The following is a 26,167-nucleotide window of genomic DNA, read 5'->3' as shown; positions in this document are numbered from 1 at the left end:
AAAGCCTCATTCAGATTTTTGGGAGGTGGTTGAATCTAGAGTGTGTGATTGACTCATAGTGCAATGCTGGGATTAAGGGTGGGTGATTGCTGGATCAGTCTACTGGTTGGATTGGCACCACCCTAATCCCGGATGCTATATAATCCTGGATATTATATAAGGGAGAGAAAGAGGCTTGTCTTGTTCTCTCTTGTTGCTTTTGCTATCTTTGCCACTATAAGCTAAGGCTCCTCTCCCATGCGCCACCCTGCCTTGGAGCCAGCTGATTATGGACTGAAACATCTACAAACTGTGAGCTAAATGACCCTCTCTTCTTTAACCTTTGGTGTCTGGTATTTTGTCTCAGCAAGAAGAAAAGTAACTAAGATGGGGGTTTCCTGATGCTTTGTCTGTGTGATGGCCCATCTGTGTTGGGCTAAGAGACTAGATTGGGGGAAGGCCTTAGACCTATAGGAGCTGGATAGGCCATGTAAGTCACAGCTGCACCAGGTATGGACATGTTCCTGGGCACTGTTCCTCTGGCACTGGGTGGAGAAGACACCAGTATAGTAGTCAGTGGGCTTCAGAGTAAACTTCAAAGGGAGAAGTTTCTACTCTCCTTCTCTCATTCATTATTCTCCAGTTTAGCTTTTAAGTCCTGACGTTCATATGACTTATTTGATTGTATCTTTGTGAAGAAGTGAATTTAGTCTCTACCCTAAAACCCATTTCTTGTCCTAATCACTTGTCTACCTGTCTAAGCTGTCCTAGGCCCAGGTGCCAGGGCCAGAGAGTGAGTTCCCAGAACTCATGTACCACCCTTGTGATCTTATTCGGGCTTGGAATTTATCCAGGCCTAAGTGGCAGGAGGCTGGGAGGCTACTTAGGACTGTTTGAGGAGCTTTGGATGACAGCAGAATGCTGCAGGCAAAGAAGGGGCTTCTGTCATATTTCCTGCCGTGTATACAATAATAATGAAGATTTAAAATTTTTTTCTCTGTTGGGTTCTTTCCTAGGTATTATTAGCTCAGGTCATCGTCACATGAGCCTAAGGAGGCAATGTTTTCCTTTTCCCCTCATAGTTAAGTGGGGCTGGAAGCAGAGAACCCCTCACTATACACCCCTTGGTAGCTGGTGGTGGATGTGGAACTTGTGAGTCAGTGGGAACAAATCTGGATGTGACAGATCCAGAGGCTGTACCCCCGCTCACAGATGGCTACTCTCAGCTCTCTTCCAACTCACATGCTCCTGCTCCGTATGCAGGATACTTTCTACACTTTGATAACTTTGATTCCCAAAAATGCTTTTTCTAAATCAAGTCAATTTAAGAAAACTAAGCATTCTTATGAGAAAAAATAAGGAAGGCTGAACAATGTCATGGTGATTATGTTTAGAAAAGGCCCCTCTGTGATATGCATTTTGATAACAATAGGAAAACATTAAGGCTTTTTATTTTTCATAATATTTTTAATGTATTTAAATAAAAACATAGGATTTAAACCTTCCAAATACTATCACATATACAGAAGATGGAATTTTTAACATACTCAGTGTAACTGCCACAACTTGAAAATACTTTATGCACTAGCTACAAATTTTATATATATTTATTTCTTGCATACAGCATTTCAAGTAATGTATATTAAACCACACGATGAATGACTTTGTACAGCTCCACTGAATGTGAGTCTCCATTCCTGTTTGGCCTGTGGGGAAATTATTACAATTTTCTTATTCTTCATGGCCAGTGTTACGCTTGGTTTCCTTAACTTTTGGCACACCATCAAAGGAAAATGGAACTCAAATTGTTACTGTTAGCAGTTGAATTTGTTTTAATCCTCCTGCCTTTTATGTGGTGGAATAATTTACCAGACACTGATTAGAGGTTTTCTGAGGAAATTCTGCATTAACAAAAATCTAATCCAAATTTTGAGGTAGCCAGCATTGACTTTTCACATTTATTTTGTGTTTTTAAGTTTGATACTAAGCTTCTTGGTATTTTGTGTGCCTTTTAAGGGTGTTGGAACTTTGAAGTCAGCCAGATTTGTTTTTATAATAGATTTTCAGGAACTGGAAAATATGAATTTGGCTGCTTGGTCAGAAATGTCACCCTTATGAAGCTGGGAGGTGGAATAATGCAACAGCATACTGAACTACTGAAAAAACATTAGATTGGATTCTACAAAACCATATTTGCTTTGAGCTTTTCCTAGGAAGGCAACTTCAAACACTTTGTCCAGATACAAAATAATAAAAACTTAATTTTTTAATGAGCATGTTCTTTTAAAAAAAGAGAATACTTAAAATGAGGCAAGGCTTTTCCCCCTCAGATTTTTCTTGAAATAGTTTAAGTTTTTTGGACGCTGATCTAAATCTAATAAACCTTAAGATCTTTTAGGTAGCTGCTCAGCATCCTGAGTATGTCTGACTGCAAACAATGAAAAGGATTCACACTGGACTTTAGTATTGGGGTACAGTGAATTTTGGAGCCAAATTCTTCTAAACTTTGGCAAATATGAAAATACTGATTTACTTATAGTGAGCCCCACTGAAGCTGATTTGCATGGGTACCATTCCATAATTTTTAGTGTCAAAATTCAGAAAAAAGGGCTAAACTTTTGCCTTTTTAAATTCATTTCGCTATTATTGCTTAAAGTTCTCAAATTTAAAAATTATGTTTCATAAATGTTAGTTTAAAAGTCATGATTATTGAGTGAATGTTGTCAGCTTTTCTTCAGTATTTAAGAGCTACAACCTGGACCTCGGTATTTCTGCCACACCAGAAAGAATGATGCCTGGTAAGCAAGGTAGCAACAAATCTACTCAAGAAAAAATTCCAAATGAACAAAACAACAAGATTAGGGTACAATTTTTTCCTCAGAAATATCATTGTATGAATTTGTCTAAAATTCATGTGAAGGCCAAGAGTTAGTTTTTCAGACGCACTTTGTTGGTGGTTGACTATGAAGTTTGAAGACCAGATTTCCCATTCATATTTACAGCTGAAGATGGTCCTGTATGGCTTGGACACACTATTCCCCATTACTCTTAAATTTAAGTAGGAAGTTATACCTCTCATAGCATACTAAGAATTTCTGACACATATGTTTGTTAAGTATATATTTTTAAGGAAGGAACGTGTTAAAACATTCAAGCAATTAGATTATATATCATAATATATTTGTTTATCTAAAACATGCACACATTTCACAGACTTTATTAGGTTGTTCATAGCAACCCCAGAAAGACCACTTATACTGTTTTAGAATTAACTTGTGTTTAATTCTTGGTATTGTTACATTCGTTGGCTGGCTGTGTGTGACTGCACATTTATTGTTGCATCTGCTTGTGTTTATTAATGCCATTAAAAGAAATTCAACTCAAATACATGTTGTTAAGCTGTTTACACTTTTTACAGTGAAACGATTAAATATTTCTGACTTTGGCTCCAAAGTAGGATTGGGAGATTAATATCATGATAGCAATAGGCCATCACTTGCCATTGGATAATTGCTTTTATCCTGACCTTCAAAAGGTTACTTGGTTCTGATACTGAGGAAGGCATAACAATGAAGTAAATGTTAGAGGTAATTATTTTAGACAGTTTACAAAACCTAACAATATTTTAAAGAAGTTCATACAACATATTTAAATTTGTAGAAGGGTTGTGATTTCTTGAGCAGGATTGACAATTCCTAATTTAAGGAAAAGTAATTTTTTTTTTTTTGTTTTTGTTTTTTTTCCAGTACTGGGAATCGAACTCAAGACCTTGTACTTGCCAAGCAGACGCTGTGCCACTGAGCTAAATCCCCAACCCCTAAGGAAAGGTAATTTTTGAAGACTGTGGCATGGAACCCTCATAAATATGGGTCTCAGAAAAAAATATATTCTTGCAATAAAATGGGTTCTTCTTTAGAATCCTTTTCAGCAGGATTTAGGATTATCTAAGCAGAGGAAACAGGTCTCTGTATGGAAGGACACGAGGCACACTGTCACTCACCTGATGGGTGATCCAAACTATTGTGCATCTTTGTTTCTAAGAGTTTACTCAGCTTTCTACTTCCTGTCTGATTTTCCAACATGCATAGTAATCTTTTCAGCTACATTTGCTTTCACAATTCTTATAACTATTTCCTCTGCGGCTCTGCACATGAGACACATTCTTCTTTGATGAAAGAGGAGATGGACAAGATATGGTTGATAGTACGTGTCTGAAACTTTTTCCTTGGGTACAGGGGAAGAACAACCGCCTTGCAGCTGGGAGATGCCCTTATCTACCTTCACACCTACATGTGGCAATGCGTGGTTTCTGCCTAAAAGCCAGTAGCCAGTTACAGAGACTAACGGGATTCTTTCCTTATGTCTGAGAAGGCATCTTTAGCATCTTACAACTTACTTAATTAGAAAAGTCTGTGAAAAATAAAAAGGATCATATGAATTTTTTTTTACCCTTTTAAGGTCTTAAGTTCAACTACATTTTAACTTGGCATTTTATGTAATGATCAAAACTACTTTTTTTTCTTTTGAAATAATTTTCTCAGAAAGAAATAAGACAAAGGCATGTAGATAAGCCTAGTGATTTGATTAGATTTCCTTTTCATTTAAATGTCTTTGAAAGTTGTTGTGGTACAAAATGAGATTTCATTAATTCTTAGTTTTTGAGGTTAAATTTCCATTACTATTGTAGGAAATCAAGTCATTTAACTTTTCCATTCTGTCTGTTGTTGAAAACACTTCATTTTATGCAGTCTTGGTTTCTCTTCACTGACAATATTATATTTTAAACTTCGTTTAATATTTTGGAAAAAACTGTCACTTTAGTGTCACAAAATGTACGTAGCAATTTTTAAGTAAGCAAAACTGGACACTACAAATATTTTTCAGATAAATAGTTTTGTTTGTGGCATGTAATAATTTAGAGTTTTCAAGGAATACACTTAAAGCCCATTTTGTTCCTTTTTTTGCAGGGGAGAGCTAATATTTTAGTATCTTTGTTATATTTATGTGCAGTCCATCTCAGTGTAAGCATAGCTGCCTAAAAATTGTTCTTCTGTTCCCAGAGAGGGTGCAACAGCAGGGGTGACAGCAGAAGGGGCACCTGTAGCAACCTTGACCCCAGTAAGGAGTCAGGAGCCTTCATCCACCGATGTGTACGGGGAGCTCACGAAGCTGGTGGTGGTGGAGGTGGACTTGGAGTTCCTGCGGGAGCAGACACTGGAGCCTGCGTCTCTGGTTGCCCCTCTCTTCTTGCGACTGGACCTGGTGTTATCCCCATCGTTGGGGTCGAACACCACGCTCATGGACTCCATCCTGGTCACTGTGTACAGGCTGCTGTGTCGTGTCGGGTGGAACCTGGTGGCCTTGAGCTCCAGCTCGTCGTAGCTGGACACATGGATGAAAGGGCACCAGCGGAAGGCCCTCTTGAAGCCAGCTCGAAATCTGAGGAGGAGGAGGTCACAGAAAGGTCAAGTCACGTGCCAAGGGACAGTCCTCCAGGGGCCCTGGAAACCCTGCTGAAGGCACTTGAGCCACCTCTGCTGTGGAATTTGACTTCTAGTCAAACTCAGAGTCTGGGCCACAGTGTTGGCACTCAACTTCTACGTTCCTATTCTAATAAGATTTGAACTTCCTAACAATGATCAGCAAGTCACTGCCTAGCAAAAGCACAGATCAGGTTATCAATAGGCCAAAAATGTACTTTCCTGCCATACTTTTATATGTTTACACTACTGCAGTTGAATTAGGCTGGTTCCTTAAGGCACTTAAAACTGGCTTACTGTATATCAAGATAGCTTCTCCAGAAAAATCACACATTTATAATGAAAGTCTCATTTAATGTGAGACTTAATTATTAATCTTAATGGTTTTAATCTAATTATATATGGAAGTGCAAAATCTTCATCTTTGTAAATCACACGAAGTCAATTAAAAGCAGATGTGCTGCTTGGGGGGTGGCTTAAATTGAGATACAGCTTGTGCAATTAGTGAGGAAGAGTGAGCGTTAATTGAGGTAATTAAGTATTTAACAAACTTCAGGAACAGTGTGGTGCAGTTCCAACTGAGAAGAGCACTTGCATTTAGCTCATTCAGTTAACTTCCAGGAAGAGCTGTTTCTATCAGCGCATAACACATTCTGGCTTATTAAGGGAACTGTCAACTCTATGAAATCCATGTGTCAAATGCACTGAATAAGGGGTTTTTAAAAGCTAGAAATGACATCTCAACTTTTTTTCTAGAGTTAAAGTTGAGTATTTACATCCTCACTTTTAAAAATACTTCACAAACATCTTCCCTTTTCTTACTGCTGCTTCTACCACCTTCCTCGACCAGCTGTTTTGAGGTCTGTACAGACTCCTTTCTAGTACACTGCACTTGCCCATGCCATTGTCTCTCCATCGTATAGAAGTTGCCCATGGAAGTACCTTCCTTGCCTTGTGGATTTAAACACAGTTTCAGTCCACCACCTTCAATCATGGGGGCACCTTTCTCTCTGGCACATAAAATTCTGAAGGGTTTGGAAGGAGAAGTTTGCCATAGAAAAATTACCCAGTTGGAAACTCTAAGAACACTGTTTTGAACACATAATTTCCATAAAGCAGGAGGGAATCTTAAAAAATCGGGCTGTGTTTCTTTCAGTGCATTTTCACAGTCTCCTTTCTTTGTATCTTTTAAATTAACACCCAGGAACTGGGACAACAAAAGCTCCTAGAGAAGGTAGGAGGGGTGGAACCTTGCACCGGTAGCCCTGCTTTTACCTCTTATTCAGACAGCAGTAGATGATGGGGTTGTACATGGTTGAGCTCATGGCCAGCCAGAAGCTGGCCAGGTAGACCTGCTGGATATATTTCCACCTGTTCAGTTGCTGATAGATCGCAGTGAGGATGAAGTAAATGTGATAGGGCAGCCAGCAGATGGCAAAGGTCACCACAACAATAATCATCATTTTTACCACCTGAAAAGAAAAAAGTCATTTTTGGCAAATTAAAAACTCATTTGATGCAATAATTTCAATATCTTGCTGCAAGCCATAGTTTTCCACCTAAAATATACAGCATGTCTAAGGATCAGTCAATACATTAAAATGGTGAAGATTACTATACAAAGAGATATATTATGCAGATGTTATATATGGAAAATAATTAAGGTGAACTTCCAGAAAGTGTGTTGTGCTATGATTCCATCTCTCCCTACCCAGTGAAGGGGTGGCATTAATTTAAACATAAACAAATGTATTTTAATTAGCCCAGAGGAAGTGTTTACAAAAGCACACAGATACATGGGAGATGGAAGCAGGAGCTAGGATTTGGCTATACTACTTGGACTGTACAAATGGAGACATTATATTTAGGGAAACTAAGTCACTGTGGGTACAGTAAGGGGCAAGGGCTGGGATGCTCTCCATTATTTACTATAGTCTGGTTGTAGCTTATGGCGGTTCAGATTTCTTTCACATCATGCTCACTAGGAATTAATTTGGTTTCCCTTATATTGGAAAAATTGCTCTAAATACTGGTGATGAATACTCACAATAGTCCAAAGAACACTCAAATAGGCAACTGGCAATTGACTTGTAATTGGCTTTTATGAGTTTGGGAAGCATAAGTCATTTTCTGTGATTCCATCACTTGGAACCATAGCATCCTGGAAGGCTGTGGTCATGGTTACATACTTGGAGCTCAATAGATACAGAATGTATGAATGATGAGTGGTAATGTAGTATTTGTACTAGAGGTTGTGAAGATGTTCTGGGTACCTCTAGTCTGTGTCTATGTATAAGGGAGCTAGGATCAAAGGCACTGAAGATACTCCACAGTACGGCTTTAGTGTAGCATTTTCTGATGATCTCATTGCATGTATCTCATCTTTAATCAGTCTCATAGATCTGGAAATTATAAAACATTTAGAAGAAGGTATATTAAAATAACTTTGAAGCTTACCAACAGTCAGGTTACTAACTCAGAGGAAGTCCTATGAGGCAGTTTAGAACTAGTAGAATATTTATGAAGTGGACTTGTCATTTGACTATAAGTTGCGAATTCTGATGAAAGTTGGCAGGGTTAAGAGTCATGAGAGACATTGTTCTAGAAATAGACAAAGCAGGAAATGGATCACCCTGGAAGGTAAATGTTCCCCTAGGGCCTAATCACTGTACCATCCAGGTGACCAGGTTGACCTGATGGAGAACAGCCACTGGAGCAGAAAATCCAGGTCAGCAGCTCCAATAATGCCATCGTTGGGCATCTATGTAAAGTCTTTGATTTCCTCAGGATTCATCAAATAACATTTTTTTCTTATGAACAGCACTCATATTTCTGCATGTTGACTCACGTTTATTACATTTATATATTTGTGGAATCCAAGTAAGACCCATATTTTAATTCACATTTCTGTTTACCAAGTTACTGTTTTTTAATTGCACATGAGACACTGAGGCAAAGATTTGACCACTGTGATTCATGGAACTAAGAGAGGACTTATTTACACTCTGATATCTTCTTTTCCTCCTTCTGGTTAAAAACATTTGTTGAATATAAATTTTGTCTGGAAAGTCATAGTGGGAAATATAATGATAGAGAAAAATGCCTTACTTTGAATCTTGGACTATAATGACAAAATCAAGAATGAAAATCTTTGTTAAAAGGCATAGAAATGTGGTGAGTGCAAAATATTTCAATACAACTGAAAATGATATTTTGAAGATGTAACTGTTTATTGTAAAAGAGAATGACTGAATGATGTCGTCTAACTGTAGTCTGTGGAGATTCTAGACTGAATGAGGTTGGGTCCTGACAGTTTCATTCTTGAACATAGGAAGAGTCTACTATTCCTGGGAAAGTTCCTGGCAAGCTCCCACCCTAGAGTGTTCTCTCTGGCTCCTCCTTCTGCCTGGAGCACTCTTCCCCCAATTATTCTCAATGGCTAACTTGCTCATTTCCTTGGAGTCTTTGCTCAATTGTCATTTTTTTTTTTCCTGTGACTCCTATCTTGACTAGCCTATTTAAAAATCAAATCTGTCCTTTCAGAAACTGTTAATTTGCTCCTTGTTTTTGGTTATTTCTTAAGTTTTATTTCACTTATTATTTTCTCATGCCATAATATAAGACATTTCTGCTTGTTTTGATGTTTTCCAGCTACTTAGACAATATTTCATAATAAAGAGTCTTCAGAAAGTTTTTATTTTTTTGGTACCGGGAATCAGACTCAGGACCTTGCACTTGCCAGGCAGGCACTTATGCCACTGAGCTATATCCCCATCCCTAGGAAGGTTTTAATAATGAAGGAAAGTAAACAAAAAATGAAAGAACTTAAAAGGCACAAAGGTGGTTAAGTCATGTCTAAGATTTTATTCAGTCTTTAACTACTAGTATCATTTGTTGTATATGTTTAAAATACCATGTCTGCTATTTGCCCTTCCTGGTAAATAAATCCAGGAAAGGGGAATGAGTGAAAAAAATACATAAGCATATATTGCTTGAGCATATGAAAACATTCAATTATTTTTCCCCATTTTTAATTTTTTTATTTTAAGAATTAAAAAAACTAACAAAACTATACTTTTATTGTTTTATCAGTCTTACATTCTTATGTCTGGGGGACTGAGCAACTTCGTTGAAGATAGAGTATGTAATGTAGAAATCACTGTTAATTTCTCTCATCTTGTTTTGAGGTAATGTATCATTTTTGTTGATTTGTGTTATTTTGATTTTGTCTTCATTGTTGTTTTGAAGACATTCAATTATGAATAAATGTAAAGAGCAAAAAGCAAGTATCCATAAGAATTGAAGTTGCAGTGATTTGAATCTTTTTGTATGAATTAACCCAAATTGTCTGTCCATGAAATTGTTTTTCAACAATAATGAAGTGATAGCTAAGATTAGCAGAGTCTTTTTAGGTGACTTTCACTATCAACATGGAAAATATCCAGAAAAATATGGACAAAAGACTACGGAAATGGGAACGGAGGTTTCTGATAACTTCCAATTCACATATACAGGGCCTTTAGGATTTCCTTGCAAAGGATTTAGAAACATATTTGGAAGAGGTTTAGGAGGCTCTTCTAAAGTGAAACAATTGAAATGATTTTTTAAAAATGTACTTCTGTAAAATACTGTTTCCCTAGCCCCCAACTGACAAAATCTTGTGGCATTATTTTGAATGTTGAGCTTTCAGGACCCTGGTATTGATATAAAGCCAAAGACAGCCTCTTGGAAGGGAGAAATTATTTTGCTTTGTGGTAAACTGAAATTACAAAATTGTAATTATCCTCCTCATGAAATGCTAAGGAGAAGAACTGTTGGAAGCAGGAAGTTTGACTATGATAAATGTGAAAATGAGCATTAGTACCGTGTTGCATGGCTGGAGGGACTATGGTGCTAGCAAGTTGAACAAGAGGGGAGATCTGCTAGTAGAAGCCTGCAGCTCTTGAAATTTGGAGGGAATGTGCAAGTCTTGGGTGGGGAGGATTCAGATCTTAGCATGTCTTAGCAAATCTTACTGTAACCAGATTTGAAGGTCAATTGATATCACGTGCTTCTTGAAGCTGGAAGATATATCCTGCCTCTGACATGACTGGAGTTATTTCCATGGCAACCTGTGTAGTTGTGGCCACCCATTGTCCTTGGTAGGAGCTTACCAGCAGGAGGGCGAGGGGGGTGGGGACAGGTGATGCAGGGTTTACTGAGCTGAGACATGTCTGAGACTGAGCTGGTGTCTGTCTGTAGTAGTTAATAATCCACTTTAACCCACAGAGGCCGCACTGAAATGCATGCCAGATGTTGATGCAAATAAGCTTTTTGTACCTTTTCCTAAGTATCAAAGGGGAAAAAAAAAATCTTCAAATTTTGTGTCCTGTGCAGGTCAGACTGCAATGCCTGTGGCTGTTCTTATCTGTCACATTCAGTTGAGAGTATGATGGGTGATCTCGGAGATTTCAGTCATGAAAGTATCAGTCTGGAAAATTAAATAGAACACCTACCAACTATTTAAAAAAAAAACCTAGGAGTCCTATTTTCTGATGTATGGGTTATTCTCTGTGAATGTTGAAGCTACAAATAGCCCTGGATGATAGGAAACTTTTTGCTTGCTTTTGAATCTCCTCAGAGCACATGATTTGAAGAACTATCCCTGGACCATATCCAACAACTTCTGTACCTTTACTCTGCATAAGTGTCTCTGAACAAGCCATTGCATTTCCTGACATGAAAACCACACACCTGACTCTTTTAACCACAAGTTATCAAGCTAAAAATATATTCTCAAATGTATTAAAGAAAAAATTAATGGCAATCATGTAAATTTAAAATTTCCTGAGCTATGTAAGTTTGGTTTGGGTGCTTTGCTTTTGAACACTGCTCGGGAATTTCAGTCTGAAGTGAGAAAATCAGAACATATCTGTGGAACCTGCAGAGTGGTTCAGAGGATGCACTGAATTTGTGCAGTAATGTGCAGGATTAGGTGAGAATACAATAACATTATGTTAGTGACGGCGAACATTTGTACGTTATTGCCAAATTCAATATGTACATCCAGTTAGCATTAGCCTAGAGTGATGCCTATAGGAAATTATGTGAAGCACAAACACCTATGAAACACCTATGAATAAAAAGCTATGTGTACATATATGTAGATAGGGAAAATATTTGGGCATGTGTGTTATGTTTGTAATCTATTTCTTTATAGGTCATTAGTCACTTTTTATTTTAAATGTCATTTTATGGTTTTATTTAAAAATTTTTCCATAAGAGTTTAAGCTTGTGAAGAACTTAAACCAAAAAAGAGGTTGTAGCCACCAAAACAAAGAGAAGAGGAGTGGCATTAGAAAAGTGAATACACTGAACTATAGGGGACAGAGACTGACTTATGGGATCATGAAAATAAATTACAGATAACTTACAGAGGTCTGTTGTAGCATGAATTTTGTATCTCTAAAATTTATATGCTGAATTCCTAACACCTAGTACCTTGGAGTGTGACTGTATTTGGATACACACCCATTTGAGTGGTTGGTCCTATTCCATTATGACTGGCACACTTCTAAGAAGAAGAGCCTATGACACAGGCAGCCAGAGGGAAGACTGTGTGCAAACCGGTGAAGAAGAAGGTCACCTGCATGCCCAGGAGAGCTGCCCCAGAGGGAAACAGCATTGCTGCCTCTTTGTCTTGGACGTCAAACTTCCAGAACTGCCAGAAAGTAAAATTTTGTTATCTACACCACAAAGCCTGTAGTACTGTGTTGCTCTAGCAAACCAGGACAGACTTGGTGCTAGCTGAGTAGAGGCTGCTAGAACAAATATTATAGAAAGTGAGAGATTTTGGCCCTGGGAAGCTGGTACAGACAGAATCAATTTTGAAATGGAAGAAAAACATAGGTTGCCTTAAAAGGACTCGCGCTGTAAAGCTGTATTTTAAACCCAATTCTAGTGGGGCCTCAGAAGGAAAAGAAGGGAACAGGAGAGATGTACATGTATGATCCTGAACAGAAGACAAAAATAAAACAACACAAAAAGAATAAAAATGATACAGGGTTTCAAAACGAGATGATAGGAATTAACAATGATTGTTATATTACACATTGTTATCTTCAACAAAGTAGCTCAGATTACCAGATGTAAGAATGCAAGACTGATCAAATAATTAAAGAGAGTAAAAAGTAATAAAAAACATTAGAAACAACACAGAGCTTCACTAAACAAGATGGTAGGAATTCAACAATGGTTCTTATACTGCATATTCTTGTCTTAAAATTAATTGTTCAGATTACTAGAAATAAGCATGTAAAATTGGTCAAGAAAAATAAATTTAAGCATTAACTGCTCCTTTCAATAAACCAGTGGACATCAGCAATACAGTTAACCCAGCTATCTTTGTATATACATATATATATTTTCCCCTTCTTTCTTTCTTTGCTCCTTTCCCTCATCCCAGTTATTCCTTCCCTTTGAGCAATTTGGACAGTCTGGGAATCATCTTCAAGTACGGGCTGCTCTATCTTCAACACCTCCTTAAATTTATCTCTGTCCTCTCACATTTTACCACAGCAGGAAACCAGGCCATGCCCCTCATACTTTGCACAGAAATTTCCTCAGATAAATGTCCAAGCCATTCATGAGTTCTACTTCCACAAAATGCTAGAACACAATTTGGCCAAGGTCTGTGTCACTTTATAAGAATTGTCTCTACTCTAGTGTTCACTGACATTTTCTGCATTTCCATCTGAGACCGTATCAGGAGCCTCTTTAATGCTCATATTCCTAAGGCTCTTCTGTTCAGTTAGATAATAATATAAATGAGATTTTGAACTTAGGGTTGATAATGGAATGGGGGAAGACTTTGGGACTATTCAGATGAGTTAAATGTATTTTGCATGTGAGAAAGTCATGCATTTAGAGGAACAGGGGGCAGATGACTATGGATTGAATTGCATCTCCACAAATGCATATGCTGATGTCCCAGTCCCCAGGGCCTCAATGGGACTGTATTTGGACAGAGTCCTTAGCAAGGCAACTGAATTAAACCTGATGAGATTTACTAGTGTGAGCAGCAACCTAACATGACCAGTGACCTTCAAGAGGGAAGAGATTAGCACATGGACTTTGGAAGCGAAGGATACATGATGATGCAAAGTGATAGCCATCTATGAGTCTCAGAAGCAGCCACTCCTGGGGCTCAGACTTCCAGTCTTAAGAACTGTGAGAAAATAGGCATTCTGTTGTCTAAGGTTCTCTGTCTGAGATATTTCATAATGGCAACCTGAGCAGAAATCTCAAGTACAGTGCTTGGGATTCTGAGAATGGTACATTAAAGTGGCTTTATTCCACAAGAAGAAAGCAGAAGTCTACAGAATCCCAGTGCAAATAGAAATCTCCAGAGTGGCTTCAGATCCCCTGTAAACTGCTGGCATTACTAAGGGACAGGCCAGGATCTCCCCTTCCTTCCTGCAGCCTCTCTTAGGTCCTTCCTCACAAGCACTGCCTCCAATGCTAATTTCCTTGCAGCAGGAGGAATCATAAGTACCAAGGACGTGTGCTTTCTGAGTGAGACCACAGATTTGCGCTCGCTTATGTACAACTCAGAAATCCAATTTAATGTGTCACTTGAGCTTATCTTGAAGAGTGGTCTCTTTGACAATAACAAAAGTCTTCTTAGTATCACACTTGTATATCTACTCTTGAAGGACCACAGATGACTTAACTTTTGTTGTAGAGGAAGAAAATTAAAATAGAAAATAGAAATGTCTATGGTTTAAAAAGTAATGAAAATGTATTTATTTACCAGTGTTCAAGGGATTCAAATAGTAGACCAATTTCAACTATAATTTTTAGATGAATTCCCACATACTATAAATATTGGAGCTGATTTATTCTCTTGACCTTCTGTTATTTTAGAAAAGAATACCATGTCCAATATGGTTTAAAAAGGTGATCTACTTCAAAGATATATCTTTGACAAATTAGCACAAAAGTATAATAAAGGTATACTATTCATAACAGACAATGCACAAAAATGTCCATTCATGATAGCGTGGAAGAGAAAATCTTGTAGTAAATTTTTCTGCTTTTGTTTATGGAGATAGGTAGGTTGGTTACATTATAACTTGACAAAATAGAGAGCAATTCCTGCCCCTGCATTTCAGGTTTTTGGCTTGTCAATTCTGGAAGGCATGGCAGCATTTTCACCCTGTGACCTATTTAAGGACTTTCTCATCTATTTCCCTTTCTTTCCCCTTACCACCTTCCCATGATCAGTTTCTGTTGACACTGATTCTCTGCTGCGTTTGCCATGCTCAGCACATGTGGGCTTACTCTGCATCAGCCCAGTGATCCTCTCATTCATTTCAAGAATCACAGCTTGTGCTTTGAAAGAGACATGGCCAGAAAACAACCGTTGATAGATGAGTCAGTGGAGCTGTGTCTATCTTCGATCTTAGTGAAAGACTTAGGGATTTTGATATTCATTAAAACAAAACCTTTGAAATACACAAGCTCATTTAATTTTTATGACAAATCTTTGACCATGCAAGTAATTTCTCCATTTCATGGATGAAGGACTTAATATTAAGGAGGTTCAGTGATTTGTCAAGATCCCAAGGTCAACATCAATGCTAAGATTCCTGGATCCAGTAATGAAAAAGCCTAATCTTTGCCTTTGGTGTTTGGCAAGATGTTTGGAAGAACAGCTATTCAACACAGGTGGTAACACATCTTTAAATAAAGCAACTATTTTTGCTTAATTTATCATAGCTTTATGTTATAAATGCTTTTCTATAATGCCATTTTTCTAAAGAAACCAAGATCCCAGATTCTAAAATACAGTGACAAATTAAAGATATCTATTTTAATTTTACATTGGGTTAAAGAGACATTAATTAAGCAATAAATTCATAAACATTTATTAAAATATGAAAGAGTCTATGGAGAAAAATGTGAATTTAGATTGTGGAATACAATGGATGATCTCTTTGAGGAAGTTGTGTTTCAGCTGAAACCTGGAGAATGTCCTGAGTAAAGAGTGATAGCCACATCCTTCCAGATCCTGAGACAAGTAGGACTAAGTGACTGAAGGCTCAGAAGTGGGAGAAAGGATGGAGCTTGAGCAGCAGTGGTGAGCACACATCACTGGGATATTGTATATGGGAGAGAAAATGTTACACAGAATGAGGTTGGCAGAGTGAGATGTAGCCTGGTTTTGTAAAGTTTTGAGCATGGCTTTCAGGATTTAAAATTTACTTCTTAAGTATACTGGAAAATCATTGAAAATTGTAAACAGATTTTATGAACTAATTTACATTAAAAATTCCCCTTGGTTGTGAGTGGAGAACGTATTTGAGGAGAACAATTGTAGAGCTGGGGAGCCAGCCGGGGGGCTGTGGTCATGGTCATGGTGATTGGTGAGAGGGTCCTGGAGAAGTCATTGCAATGGAGCTGGAAGGAAGTGGAGAGATGGGAGAGATTTCTTGGGTAGAGAGACACTGGGGCTTACTCATGGACTGGATGATGGGTAGAGGGAGGGAATGTTTAAGAACTAGTCTTTTCTGAATACAGTATTGGGGAGAGTGAAAATGTCATTAACTGATGTTTGGATAAGTGCAGGAAGAGACTGTTTTCATGACAGACCTCTAGACTTAATCTCAAAGGTCAGTTTAATACACTAAAATTTAAAATGTTTGAGAAATTATCAAGTAACTATGCCAAGAATACAGCTGATTATATAAACTTACAGCTCATGGAAGAAGTATGGATTTACAACGTACATCTCAGTCAGTGGGAGGCAGGTGATATTCAATGTCAGAAGAATAAAATAAATTACCCAAAGAACAAAGAGTGAAAAATAGCCCAGACCAAGCCATGAGTAATTCAGATATTTTGAGGTCAGACAGAAAGGAACAAAGATTTGCTAAGAAAACTACTAGAATGTGGTTAGAAAAGTCAAAAGAGGAACACCCACTCTCCCTTAGGAGGAAGGATTGCTAATTCTACAGAATGTTGTTAAAATTTTAGTAAAACAAGAAATTACAGTTACCACAAAGATAAGATGAATGATGAACTGAATAAAAGCATTTTTGGTGGAGGAAAAACCCAAACAGAAAGGATTACAGCATGAATGAGATGTAGAGAAAGAGTACATAAAACTCTTGGTTGTTTTGGTTTGTTATGATAGAGGGACGTAAAGTGGAAGCTAGCTGGGGAAGAGGTGGGAAATCAAAGATAATTTTCCAAAATTTGACATTCCAAAAAGTGTTTGAATGACATTGGAATTATCTTGTAGATAGTAGATAACAACTGGAGGCTCATACTTTCTAAGAGAGCATGAAAGGAATCCACAGATTCTGGCATTTTCACGGTGTAACAGTAGGGAAGAAGGTAGAGGATGTATGTATGCTGATCTGTGGATAAGACTGTGGGAAAACTACAGTAATTTAATCTAATGTCTTCCAGATTTTTAATGATCTCTGTATGCCTAGAAATGTTGTGGAATAAATGCATTAATAAGGTATGCAACAACACCATTAGTTAAATTGGTCCAGGAAGGATTATATCAGAAAGCAATGTATTCTCCCACATGCCATGTTTTTATATGTAAATGAAGCTACATACTGAGAGACTGGACTGCTTTTAGGGAGATCAAAAATATGAAGCATATAATAAGGAACTGTATAATGTGTATTACAGCAAAAGATTCATTATCCTGTTGGGTTGATTTTGTATATGTGTGTGTGTGTGTTGACTTTTTATATGCTACTAATAAAGCAAGATAAAAACTTGTGTGCATTATTCACTGCATTTTATTTCGCTAGTGCCCACAAAACTATTTCTGTACACAAACTTCCTTTTGTAAGAAGTGATATTGTGTCAATGTCACCTATTTACATTCCACAGTAAATATAATTCAAAATACATGTTCTAGAAGCTTGTGCTATCTTTCTTCAATATTAAAAATGCTAAAAAGAAAGAGTTTTTACTGTAATAATTCAAAACGGGATAACATACCTTTAGTTCCATAAGATTATTTATCAAAGAGAATAACTAATAACTGTACACCTCAGATAGCAACAGTAACATACACATAGTTATCTCTTAAGGCAGAAGGGAAACTAAAATTTGTCAGTTATCTGCTATGGCAAGGCACTGTGCTGTGTGGTATATGCATCACCTCATTTGATCTAATGCATCTGTGTCAGTGAGAGGTGCCCAGTTTCAATTACAATAAATGTTTAATGCAAACATTTCTCTTGGAGCAGGGATATCAAGAAGTAGAGGAGGATGATTCTGGAGCAAAAGGTGAATAAAACTTTTTCAAGATAGTAAACTCCTGGTTATTCAAGTGAGTAAATTCATCTGTTACTGAGACCTGTTTCCTAAGATGCCGAGTATGTTTTTCCTCAGTGGGGATTAGGTGTCTTGTATACTGTTTTGTGATTTGATATATTTCTTCACTTCTCAACAGTGACATTTGACAAACTGGAGTTTTCAGTTAACATCAAATAGTCTCATGATTTCTTTCTCATCACATAATTTAAGAGATCTTATTGTTTGTTTTCTACTGCCAAAAGGCAGCTAGAGTGACTTTTGAAACAAATATGTAAAATATATTACCCTCTACTTGAAAGGGTTGTCTATGGTGTGAGGAAGGAAGGTCTCTCTGCAAAGCCATTACAAGACAAGCCTCGAAGTCTATTGCATGGCAGTGTACCGCAGCATCAAGAGCATTACAGTCAAAGGTTTGATTTAAATCTAGGCCCTGTTAATAATTAGTTAGGCATCCCTGAGAAAATTAAACTTTCTGAATATGAATGATCTCATTAATAAAGAAGAGGCAAGAACATTCCTCACCTGGGATTGTGAGAATTAAATGCAAATATGAGTGCTAGGTTCTAAAATATTCAGGACATGACAAGATATTTGTTTTTATTTTATCTCCAAGCTGTTACTACTTTATAGGTGTATTTTAAATGATTAATCCATAGCCTAATATGATTATGAATGTACACTGTAAGGACAAAGAGGGCCATGATGGTGGGAGTGAGAGAGGGGAAGGGTGAAATGAAAATTGAATCCTGAAGAGCTAAGTACTGTTGTCAAACTTTGTGATAGAAGGTGTGTAGCTACTGACAATTTTAAAAGCAGTTCCTCTCTGGCCATACTTCCTGCTACTCTTGTGTATATGTGAAAGTGAGAAGTGGTTGGAAGTGGCATCAAAACCATTTTTTGATGGCAACTTAAATATTAAGAAGCTGTCTTGCTTACTTTTCTCTCGTTGCTGAGACAAAATACCCATTGCCCAGAATCAAGGAAGGAAAGGTTTGTTTAGCTCACAGTTTGTGGAAGTTTCAAACTATAATCAGCTGGCTCCAAGGCAGGGTGGCATATGGCAGAGGGCAACAGTTCATGGCAGCGGAAGATAGCAAAAGCAACAAGAGCAAAAAGGGAGGAGCAGCCAAGATCAAGCCTCTTTCCCTCCCTTATATTGTATGCAGGCTGCCCCCCCTGGGGGGTGTTTAGCATTCACACCCATAATCCCAGCATTGGACCATGGATCAATCAAAAACTCTACAAGCCCACCCCCGTGGCTGCATGAGGCTTTGGGGGGACACCCAGACACAAAGCATGACAGAAGCTGAACAACCACAGTGGTTTCCTTGCTTTTCAACACAGTCTATCTCCATAAAATAACAGATGGAAGATACTTCTTGAGAAGTTTTCCTCCAGAAAACAATCATTATGATGATTACCAGAGGAACAAGAAGAACAAATGTCTTGTCCTTGATATTTGTCTCAGCTTTACTGGAAAATCAGGTAAGTGAAACTTCCTTAATAAAATATGAGTTAAATAATAAAAAAGACAATAAATGTTTTAAAAGGCCAAAAAGTGCAGAGACTGAAATGGTCATTCAACTGTTAACTGTAATATATACATATAAAATTAATACAAGGAATAAATTTTCAGTATCTTTACTGTTTTCATTTAAGACTTCAATTTGTACTGACTTGTGAAGTTCACTTGAGATAAAAACAAAATAACCTGTCTACATATCAGCACTTTTAGATCATTAGTATTTTCAGAGAAAGAGTAATATCCTCCGCTTTGACAACTCAGAAATCTATTTTAAAACATTACATTCAAGTGCTTCATCTTATTACAGGAAAATAAGATGTTCCAGAAAAGAAAACTAATTGCTATAGATTCATATAGATCAGTGATGTCAGAAATTAGGTGACTTGTGCTGGACAAAACTCCTGTGCAGGATATATTGAGTAATTCTAAATTGCAAGAAAAAAATTAACACAAGCTTCTCAGTCACTACACAACATAAATGACGGAGCCAAAGAGAAATGACAGAGCCAAAGAAAAATGACAGGAAATATTTTAAGAAATGTTTCCATTAAAAGGATATGTCCATTAAAAAATTAGGAGTTTCTGTTCTCATTAATGGCAGAATAGCCATTATATCTTGAGAAGGAGGATCCAAGGGTGCAGAACACAGGTAACCTGTGCGGGAAGATCTTCAAAGATAGGAAGCAGAGGAAAATGGTGGAAGCATGATGAGATGCCCAGACAGTGAGCCTAGGTAGCAATTTATGCCAGTAGAACCCCCAAGTGCCACATTGAAAGGAATTCAAGTCCAAACCTGGGAATTCCTCAGGGACAGCAGCAGTAAAGTTTTTGGCAGCCGCATGGATTTGCAAATAAGGTGCCATCGATTCTAATCCAAATGCAAGAAAATTGGGACTGCTGTGGTAGGTAATTTGTTGGATCAACCTGTCCTCAAATTGGAAAGCTTGCCTATAACTCCCTTGGAAAAATGATTCAAAATGAATATATTAGTACTTTTTCCTTATACTTAAAATGCACATAAATAAAACTGTAGATTTTCCCCACTCAAATGACACAGCCTGGTACTTTCATTGAATGAAAAAATGTGTGCAAAGCTATAATTTCAGAGAAATTAGAATCTGATCTGTGCTAGTAAATCAACACAAACACAGAGACTGTACTTTCCTTTAAAAGAGGGGCAACCATTTCATGTACTAGAATATAGTTTCTTTCGTTTAGTTTATGGGTAACTTTCTTTTCCCTTGTATTCAACATATATAATGTCTTATCTGTTTTAAAAATTTAGTGACATTATCATAGCAAAATGCTTCTGATTATACTTCCTGTCTTACACTGTGACTCATGAGGAAGGGGTGGGTAAAACCTTTCATTACAGAATCATTTGCTTACAGTGACCGTAAGCTCTGTTAGGAAAAGAGGAGGGCAACAGAAACTGAGTTGTGAGACATTGTGTTGTAGGCGATCCTTGCATAAGTGTAAGTTGATCTATGTACTGCTTCGGCACTGGATTTAGAGATCTCTGGGCAGCATCCTTCCGAGATGAGATCCCTGGTGTGGCAGTGCAGTGATCTAGGAGATGTCTTGTGAAATCCTGTGGCCAGATGGTGTTGGGATGACAGAGACCTGGCTTATACTTGTCATCATGTAGGTGAAAAAGTGACTTCTGGTTCTCTATAGCACATTATTTTAAAATAAAAACACCTTTGTCAAATGTGTATTAACTGAGGCTTACACACTTGTGACCACCACTTACGAGTTATCGATTTCTGGTAAGATGCTTTTTATATAAAGGAATTATTTCATAGTTGATCTTCTGCCCTTTACGTGGAGTAGGCAGCATTTCAAGGATCTGTTATTTATTCTGATTAATATTCAAGTTTGAATTCCCTTTAGAGAGGCAACTGCTGCTCTGTGTGTTGTTTTCAGTTATTTTAGAATGGTTTCATCCTTTGCAGGCTCACTCTGCAAAGATATATGTATTCCTTTGGGTTTCAGAGGAAATCATTTTCTTCATCTGGGCTTACATGACTACAGCAAGAGGCTTTAGAAATTCCGATTTCAGAGCTTTGTATAATGCTGCTGCTTCTCATTGGAGAATGATGAAATAATGGGGCAAAAGTAATCTGAGGATAATACCTGAGAGTCAAAAAGTACAAACTAATCATGATGTATTATTCCGCAAATTCTAAAGATTTTGAGGTAAAGACTGATTAAAGACAGGTTTGGGAAGCACAAGAATAATTTGACGAAGCCATAAACTTAGAAATACACTGAGTAAATCACAGATGTACTAAGAGTTACAGCACTCTTGAAATCTAATATCTAGGCAAGGTTGTAGTGGAAAATTTCTCTGAGTTCTGTGCTAAAATAAGAAATAAGTATAGTAGAAAGACACTGAAAAGATATACAGCAAATAATTGTAATCATATAAATAAAGTATTGTTACAACATGCTGTCAAGTGGGCAGGCCTCTGCCCAGTCATTTATCAGCACTGCTCCCAGGTGTCGTCTTCCTAATAGAGCAGAATTCATTCTTGGTGCCAGGAAGCAACCAGACTCCATGAGGTGACTGGGACCAACATGATCGATTTCTAAAGATCTTAAATAATCTCTCTGCTATAGGCTGAATTGAATTGCTCTCCACCCACCCACCCACCCTCCCTCATTCGTATGTTAAAATCCTGGCCACACTGTGACTGGATTTTGAGACAGAGCTTGGAAAGAGGTAAAACTGAAGCTAAACTGAGGTCATCCAGCTAGACTCTAATCCACTGTGCATGGGGCTCCTGAGAAGAGGAGATTAGGATGCACACAGATACAGCAGGAAGAGCTTGTGAAGATGCCAGAGAAGCAGTGTCTAAAGCCGCAGAGGGAGGCTTCAGAACTCAGCCCCACTGACACCTGGATCTTGGGCTCTAGAACTGTGGGAAATTGAATTTCTGTTATTTAAGCATCCAGTTGGTGATGCTGTGTTATAGCAGCTCTAACAAATGAGTATGTTCTCTAGTATGCTTTCTTACGAGTTGTCTCACCTACCCCTTGAATCCTATGTGTCAGGGCTAGGTGTCAGGAAAGATAACTGAGGCTTACGTTGTTACTCAGCCTAGGTCAGCCACGGAGAGCCCGGCACAGATACGGATGACTCACTGGCTGACCTTCGGCACCTTTTACCAACTTTTAACCAACTGCTCCAGCTGAGACCACCATAACCCATGTCCTCTGTTTCCTAAGTACCCACCAAAAGGATATGAAGGCAAACAATCTGTTCTTCACAGACTCCTTAGGTTCTGTGGAGAGAATTTCTGGGTCTATGGAAAAGATTTACAGTTAGTGTTCCAAACTGCGGTTCTGGTGCAGAACGAGAGACTTGTGGAAATATTTGCTAGGCTATCAAAAATGCCCTGGACATTTGCAATACTTAAGCTGAATGGTATCCTCTTTGCTACACTGTTATTCTTTTAATGTACCTCTCTATTGTTTTACTGGGTAAGGCAGTTTATTTTTGATGTTGCTAAAGTGCAGACCTGCAAAATGCTGAAGTAGTTTTCTCTGCTATGAAAGAAAGTAGTTGTGGATTTTGTTTTGTTGTTTTCAGTACAGTTCAAAACTAAGGGAAGCTGAATTTTTATTGTAGCAGAAAATACCCTCTACCCACCCACCCCCTGCTGCCAGTATACTTCAGTTGCTAGTTGCCCAGGTAATAGTTCCTGTTCCAGTTCCTGTTCCAGTTCTGGTTGCTTCTGTCTCAGAAATGGCTGATCACTGTGATGCACATTGTATAAACCAATCCCCAGTTGACAAGCCACTCTGCCTCTATACTTCCTGTCTGCTTATCCCATATAAGACCTAGACCACTAGAGATCAGGACCTGGTATTCTGGGAATGACCCTGATCAGTGCTTATAGGTATAAATAAATCTGCCTCTAAATCCTGGGTGTTGTTTCAGTGTATTTGCTTGCCCTTGCATTATGATGCGTAATATGTACATGGAATAAACTTTATACTGACTAGAAGTTTTGTTTTACTTGGATAATGTCTGAAGAATCTATATAGTATGGAGATTTCTGTATATTATTTTAATTGTGTCAGGTCTAAGAAATATTGTATGTAATGAAATATTTAGTGAAATATGGAGTACTTTGAAGAATAGTTTAATCCATTTATCAGTAAGTAGACCTCATTATTAACTCTGAGAGTAAAAGCACCAAGGACATTCACTTTTCCTTAAAAATTTAGGCTAAAATCTTTCTTTTGTGTGTGCTGAGACTAAGGGCAGAGTAGCAGGTTGGAATTTAGGAATAAATTCTAGAGTTATCTCCCTCTTTAAATAATATTGAGCTTGAGTAAGTCACATCATATAACCACGTACTTTTTTATACATAAAATGAGAATGTAGCTGGCTCATGAAACCGCATCCATCTTTCCAGCTTTATACCAGGCACTGACTGTACAGCAGTCAGCACAGCGCATCTCCTGCTCAGTATTGTACGAGGGATCCAAGAATCACTCGTGACAGAATGCTGCACTTTTCCTAGAAACACTGCCAAGCTTCATTTGAATGTAATAGTTTTTTTTTGTTTTGTTTTGTTTTTAGACAGAATCTCACCATGTAGTTCAGGCTGGTCTTGAACTCACTGTGTACCTAGGCTGGCCTTGAACTCACAGTGATTCTCCTGCCTCAGCCTCCCGGGTACTGGAATTACAGGTGTGCACCACCACACTTGGCTGAATTTAATTTAAATTTACCTTATTTCTTCTTCCTGTACTTTTATTCTACTCTAGTAACCACTGAATTTAATTTTAAATGATTTTTAATTATAAACTGAAAAATTATAAATGGTTATTAAATGGTAGGGCATGAATAACAAAAGTGAATTATTCAGCAGCCTAGTTAAAACTAAGTATACATAAAAATCACTTAAAGAAGGTAAAATAAGAGAACATGGATATCATTTAGAGATGCACATTAGTCTTAGGATACAGAAGAGATACTAGTGCTTGTGGGAATTTACTTTATCAGAAAAGACACAGAAAACACTGAAACAAATTCCAGCAAGAGTCTTGTCCTGAAAACTGTACTGAGTAGATGAAATTTCATGAAGAAAGAAGAAAGAGTACATTGAAGAGCAAGGGTAGATGTGTTCCCAGATAAGACATTCCATTCAGAAAGGAAGAAGACCATTTCAGGATAAATGTGAACCCTGAATGTGTCCTGTAGATACAACCACAGACAGATACCTAGACAATCAAAGGAGGTAAGATGTGCCACTGCTTACATGGACAACAGAAGTAAAGGGATTACGCATTTTCTCAATACTTAGGCATTGTGTATACATTGAGGAAAGGACTAAAAGACATCAGTGTTGTGATATTATTATTTTCCTCAAAAGTTTTTAAACATTTTTTCCTTTTTTCTCAGATTAACTATAATGCATGATAATTTTATAAAAAAAATAGAAAAGCAATAGATTATTTATTTCCTTGACCTTAATGTTCTACTGGGTTCCAAACCAGATTCCTCCACTTACTTGAGATAATAATTTCAAGGAAGTTAAACCCTCTAAGCCTTGGTTACACTATCAGTTGGCGAAGTCTAACATTAAAATGTTAATAAGGCTACAAATCAGATAATATATGTGAACAAAAGTGTTTATGCATATTGCCTCACAGTACATACAAGGAATAAAAAAGGAAACATCTATCATTTGAAGGAAAAATATCAGACTTTGTAATCCTGGAAAAATATCAGACTTTGTAATTCTTGCTTAAAAGTGAATAAAGTAAGAAGTGGTCTATGATATTGGGGACCTGGCCAAGATCCCCAACTGCCTGTATGAGGGGTATGGTGAAAGGGTGAAATAAAAAATAGATAAATTTAGTAATGCATGATGGGGGGCTGGGAGGTCAATGCCTCAGGATGGGCAGAGGCAAAGACACTCCAAGCTAGTCACTATTTATTAGCCAGTTTAAGCAAGGGAGTAGAGTGCTTTTCCTGAAACAGTACAGAGGTTGTGGTAGAATGGGCAAGTTTAACATCATAAAGCGAATGGGCCAAGATCCATTCCTGCACCTGGGTGCTAATCTCACTGATTGGTGATTCTATAACTGGCCCACAAGGCAGGCAGGATAAGGACAGCCTAGGACATACCATGTCAATTTACAATTCCTGGTCCCCAACACACCAGGATAGCTTATTTACTATGAACTTAAATGAGATAATATCTATCACTGGTCGAGCCACATAAAAATAGCCAAAGGAGTTTTGAGCTTGTTGACTTAGATTTTTACTACTCTATAAATTATTTGGATTTATGGCCAAAGACTTTCCTATGCTTAGTTGGCTCTTTTTTAACAAGCGATGTCTTTTAAAGTAGTAGTTAGAAAAAATACAGGAGTCAGTCCTGACAGTCTATCAGCCTCCAGAGTAAACAGGCACAAATGCATTTCCTGCTGAGGGAGCAGAAGCTAAAAGACTGTGCATGACAATTAATTCAAGCACATCATTAAGATGTAGGATTAAATGGAAACAGATAAAGGCAGGTGGTATCAACCTGCTTACTTCTGAGGGCACAAAAATAACCACATGAACTGTCAGCTATTAATTCATCTTCTTCAAAGAGTATTTTCTTAACCTGTTATTAACTGGTAACCCTGGCCAAGAGAAATAATGCTATCATTTGATTTTTCTGTATTGTTTGAAACCTTCCTTTCATTAAATGAGAAATTAAAAGCAAAGATAATTGATAAATATAAACAGAAGCCACCGAGGATTGGATAAGAAAATTATGGTACTTTTATATAATGGAATATTACTCAGCTGTAAAGAAAGATAAACTCGAGGCCTTTATATTTAAAT

General features: G+C 37.6%; 1 protein-coding gene across 1 annotated transcript in view; it reads right to left on the bottom strand.

Moving 5' to 3' along the window:
- Positions 1 to 1,425: 1,425 nt before the first annotated feature.
- Tacr3 (tachykinin receptor 3) overlaps positions 1,426 to 26,167 on the bottom strand; it is a 70,432-nt gene continuing 45,690 nt past the window's right edge. The window contains exons 4-5 of the mRNA XM_005406230.1: positions 6,735 to 6,931; positions 1,426 to 5,418 (exon numbers count right to left, since the gene is read on the bottom strand). Of these exons, the coding sequence (XP_005406287.1) occupies positions 5,106 to 5,418; positions 6,735 to 6,931 (510 nt within the window). The 3' untranslated portion in view covers positions 1,426 to 5,105. The remainder of the gene's footprint in view (positions 5,419 to 6,734; positions 6,932 to 26,167) is intronic.

The sequence above is a fragment of the Chinchilla lanigera genome, unplaced genomic scaffold (genome assembly GCF_000276665.1).
Source record: "Chinchilla lanigera isolate Chin_1 unplaced genomic scaffold, ChiLan1.0 scaffold00095, whole genome shotgun sequence".
NCBI lineage: Eukaryota > Metazoa > Chordata > Mammalia > Rodentia > Chinchillidae > Chinchilla > Chinchilla lanigera.
Note: the sequence above shows the minus strand (reverse complement) of the source record. Positions and strands in the feature narration are given on the sequence as shown.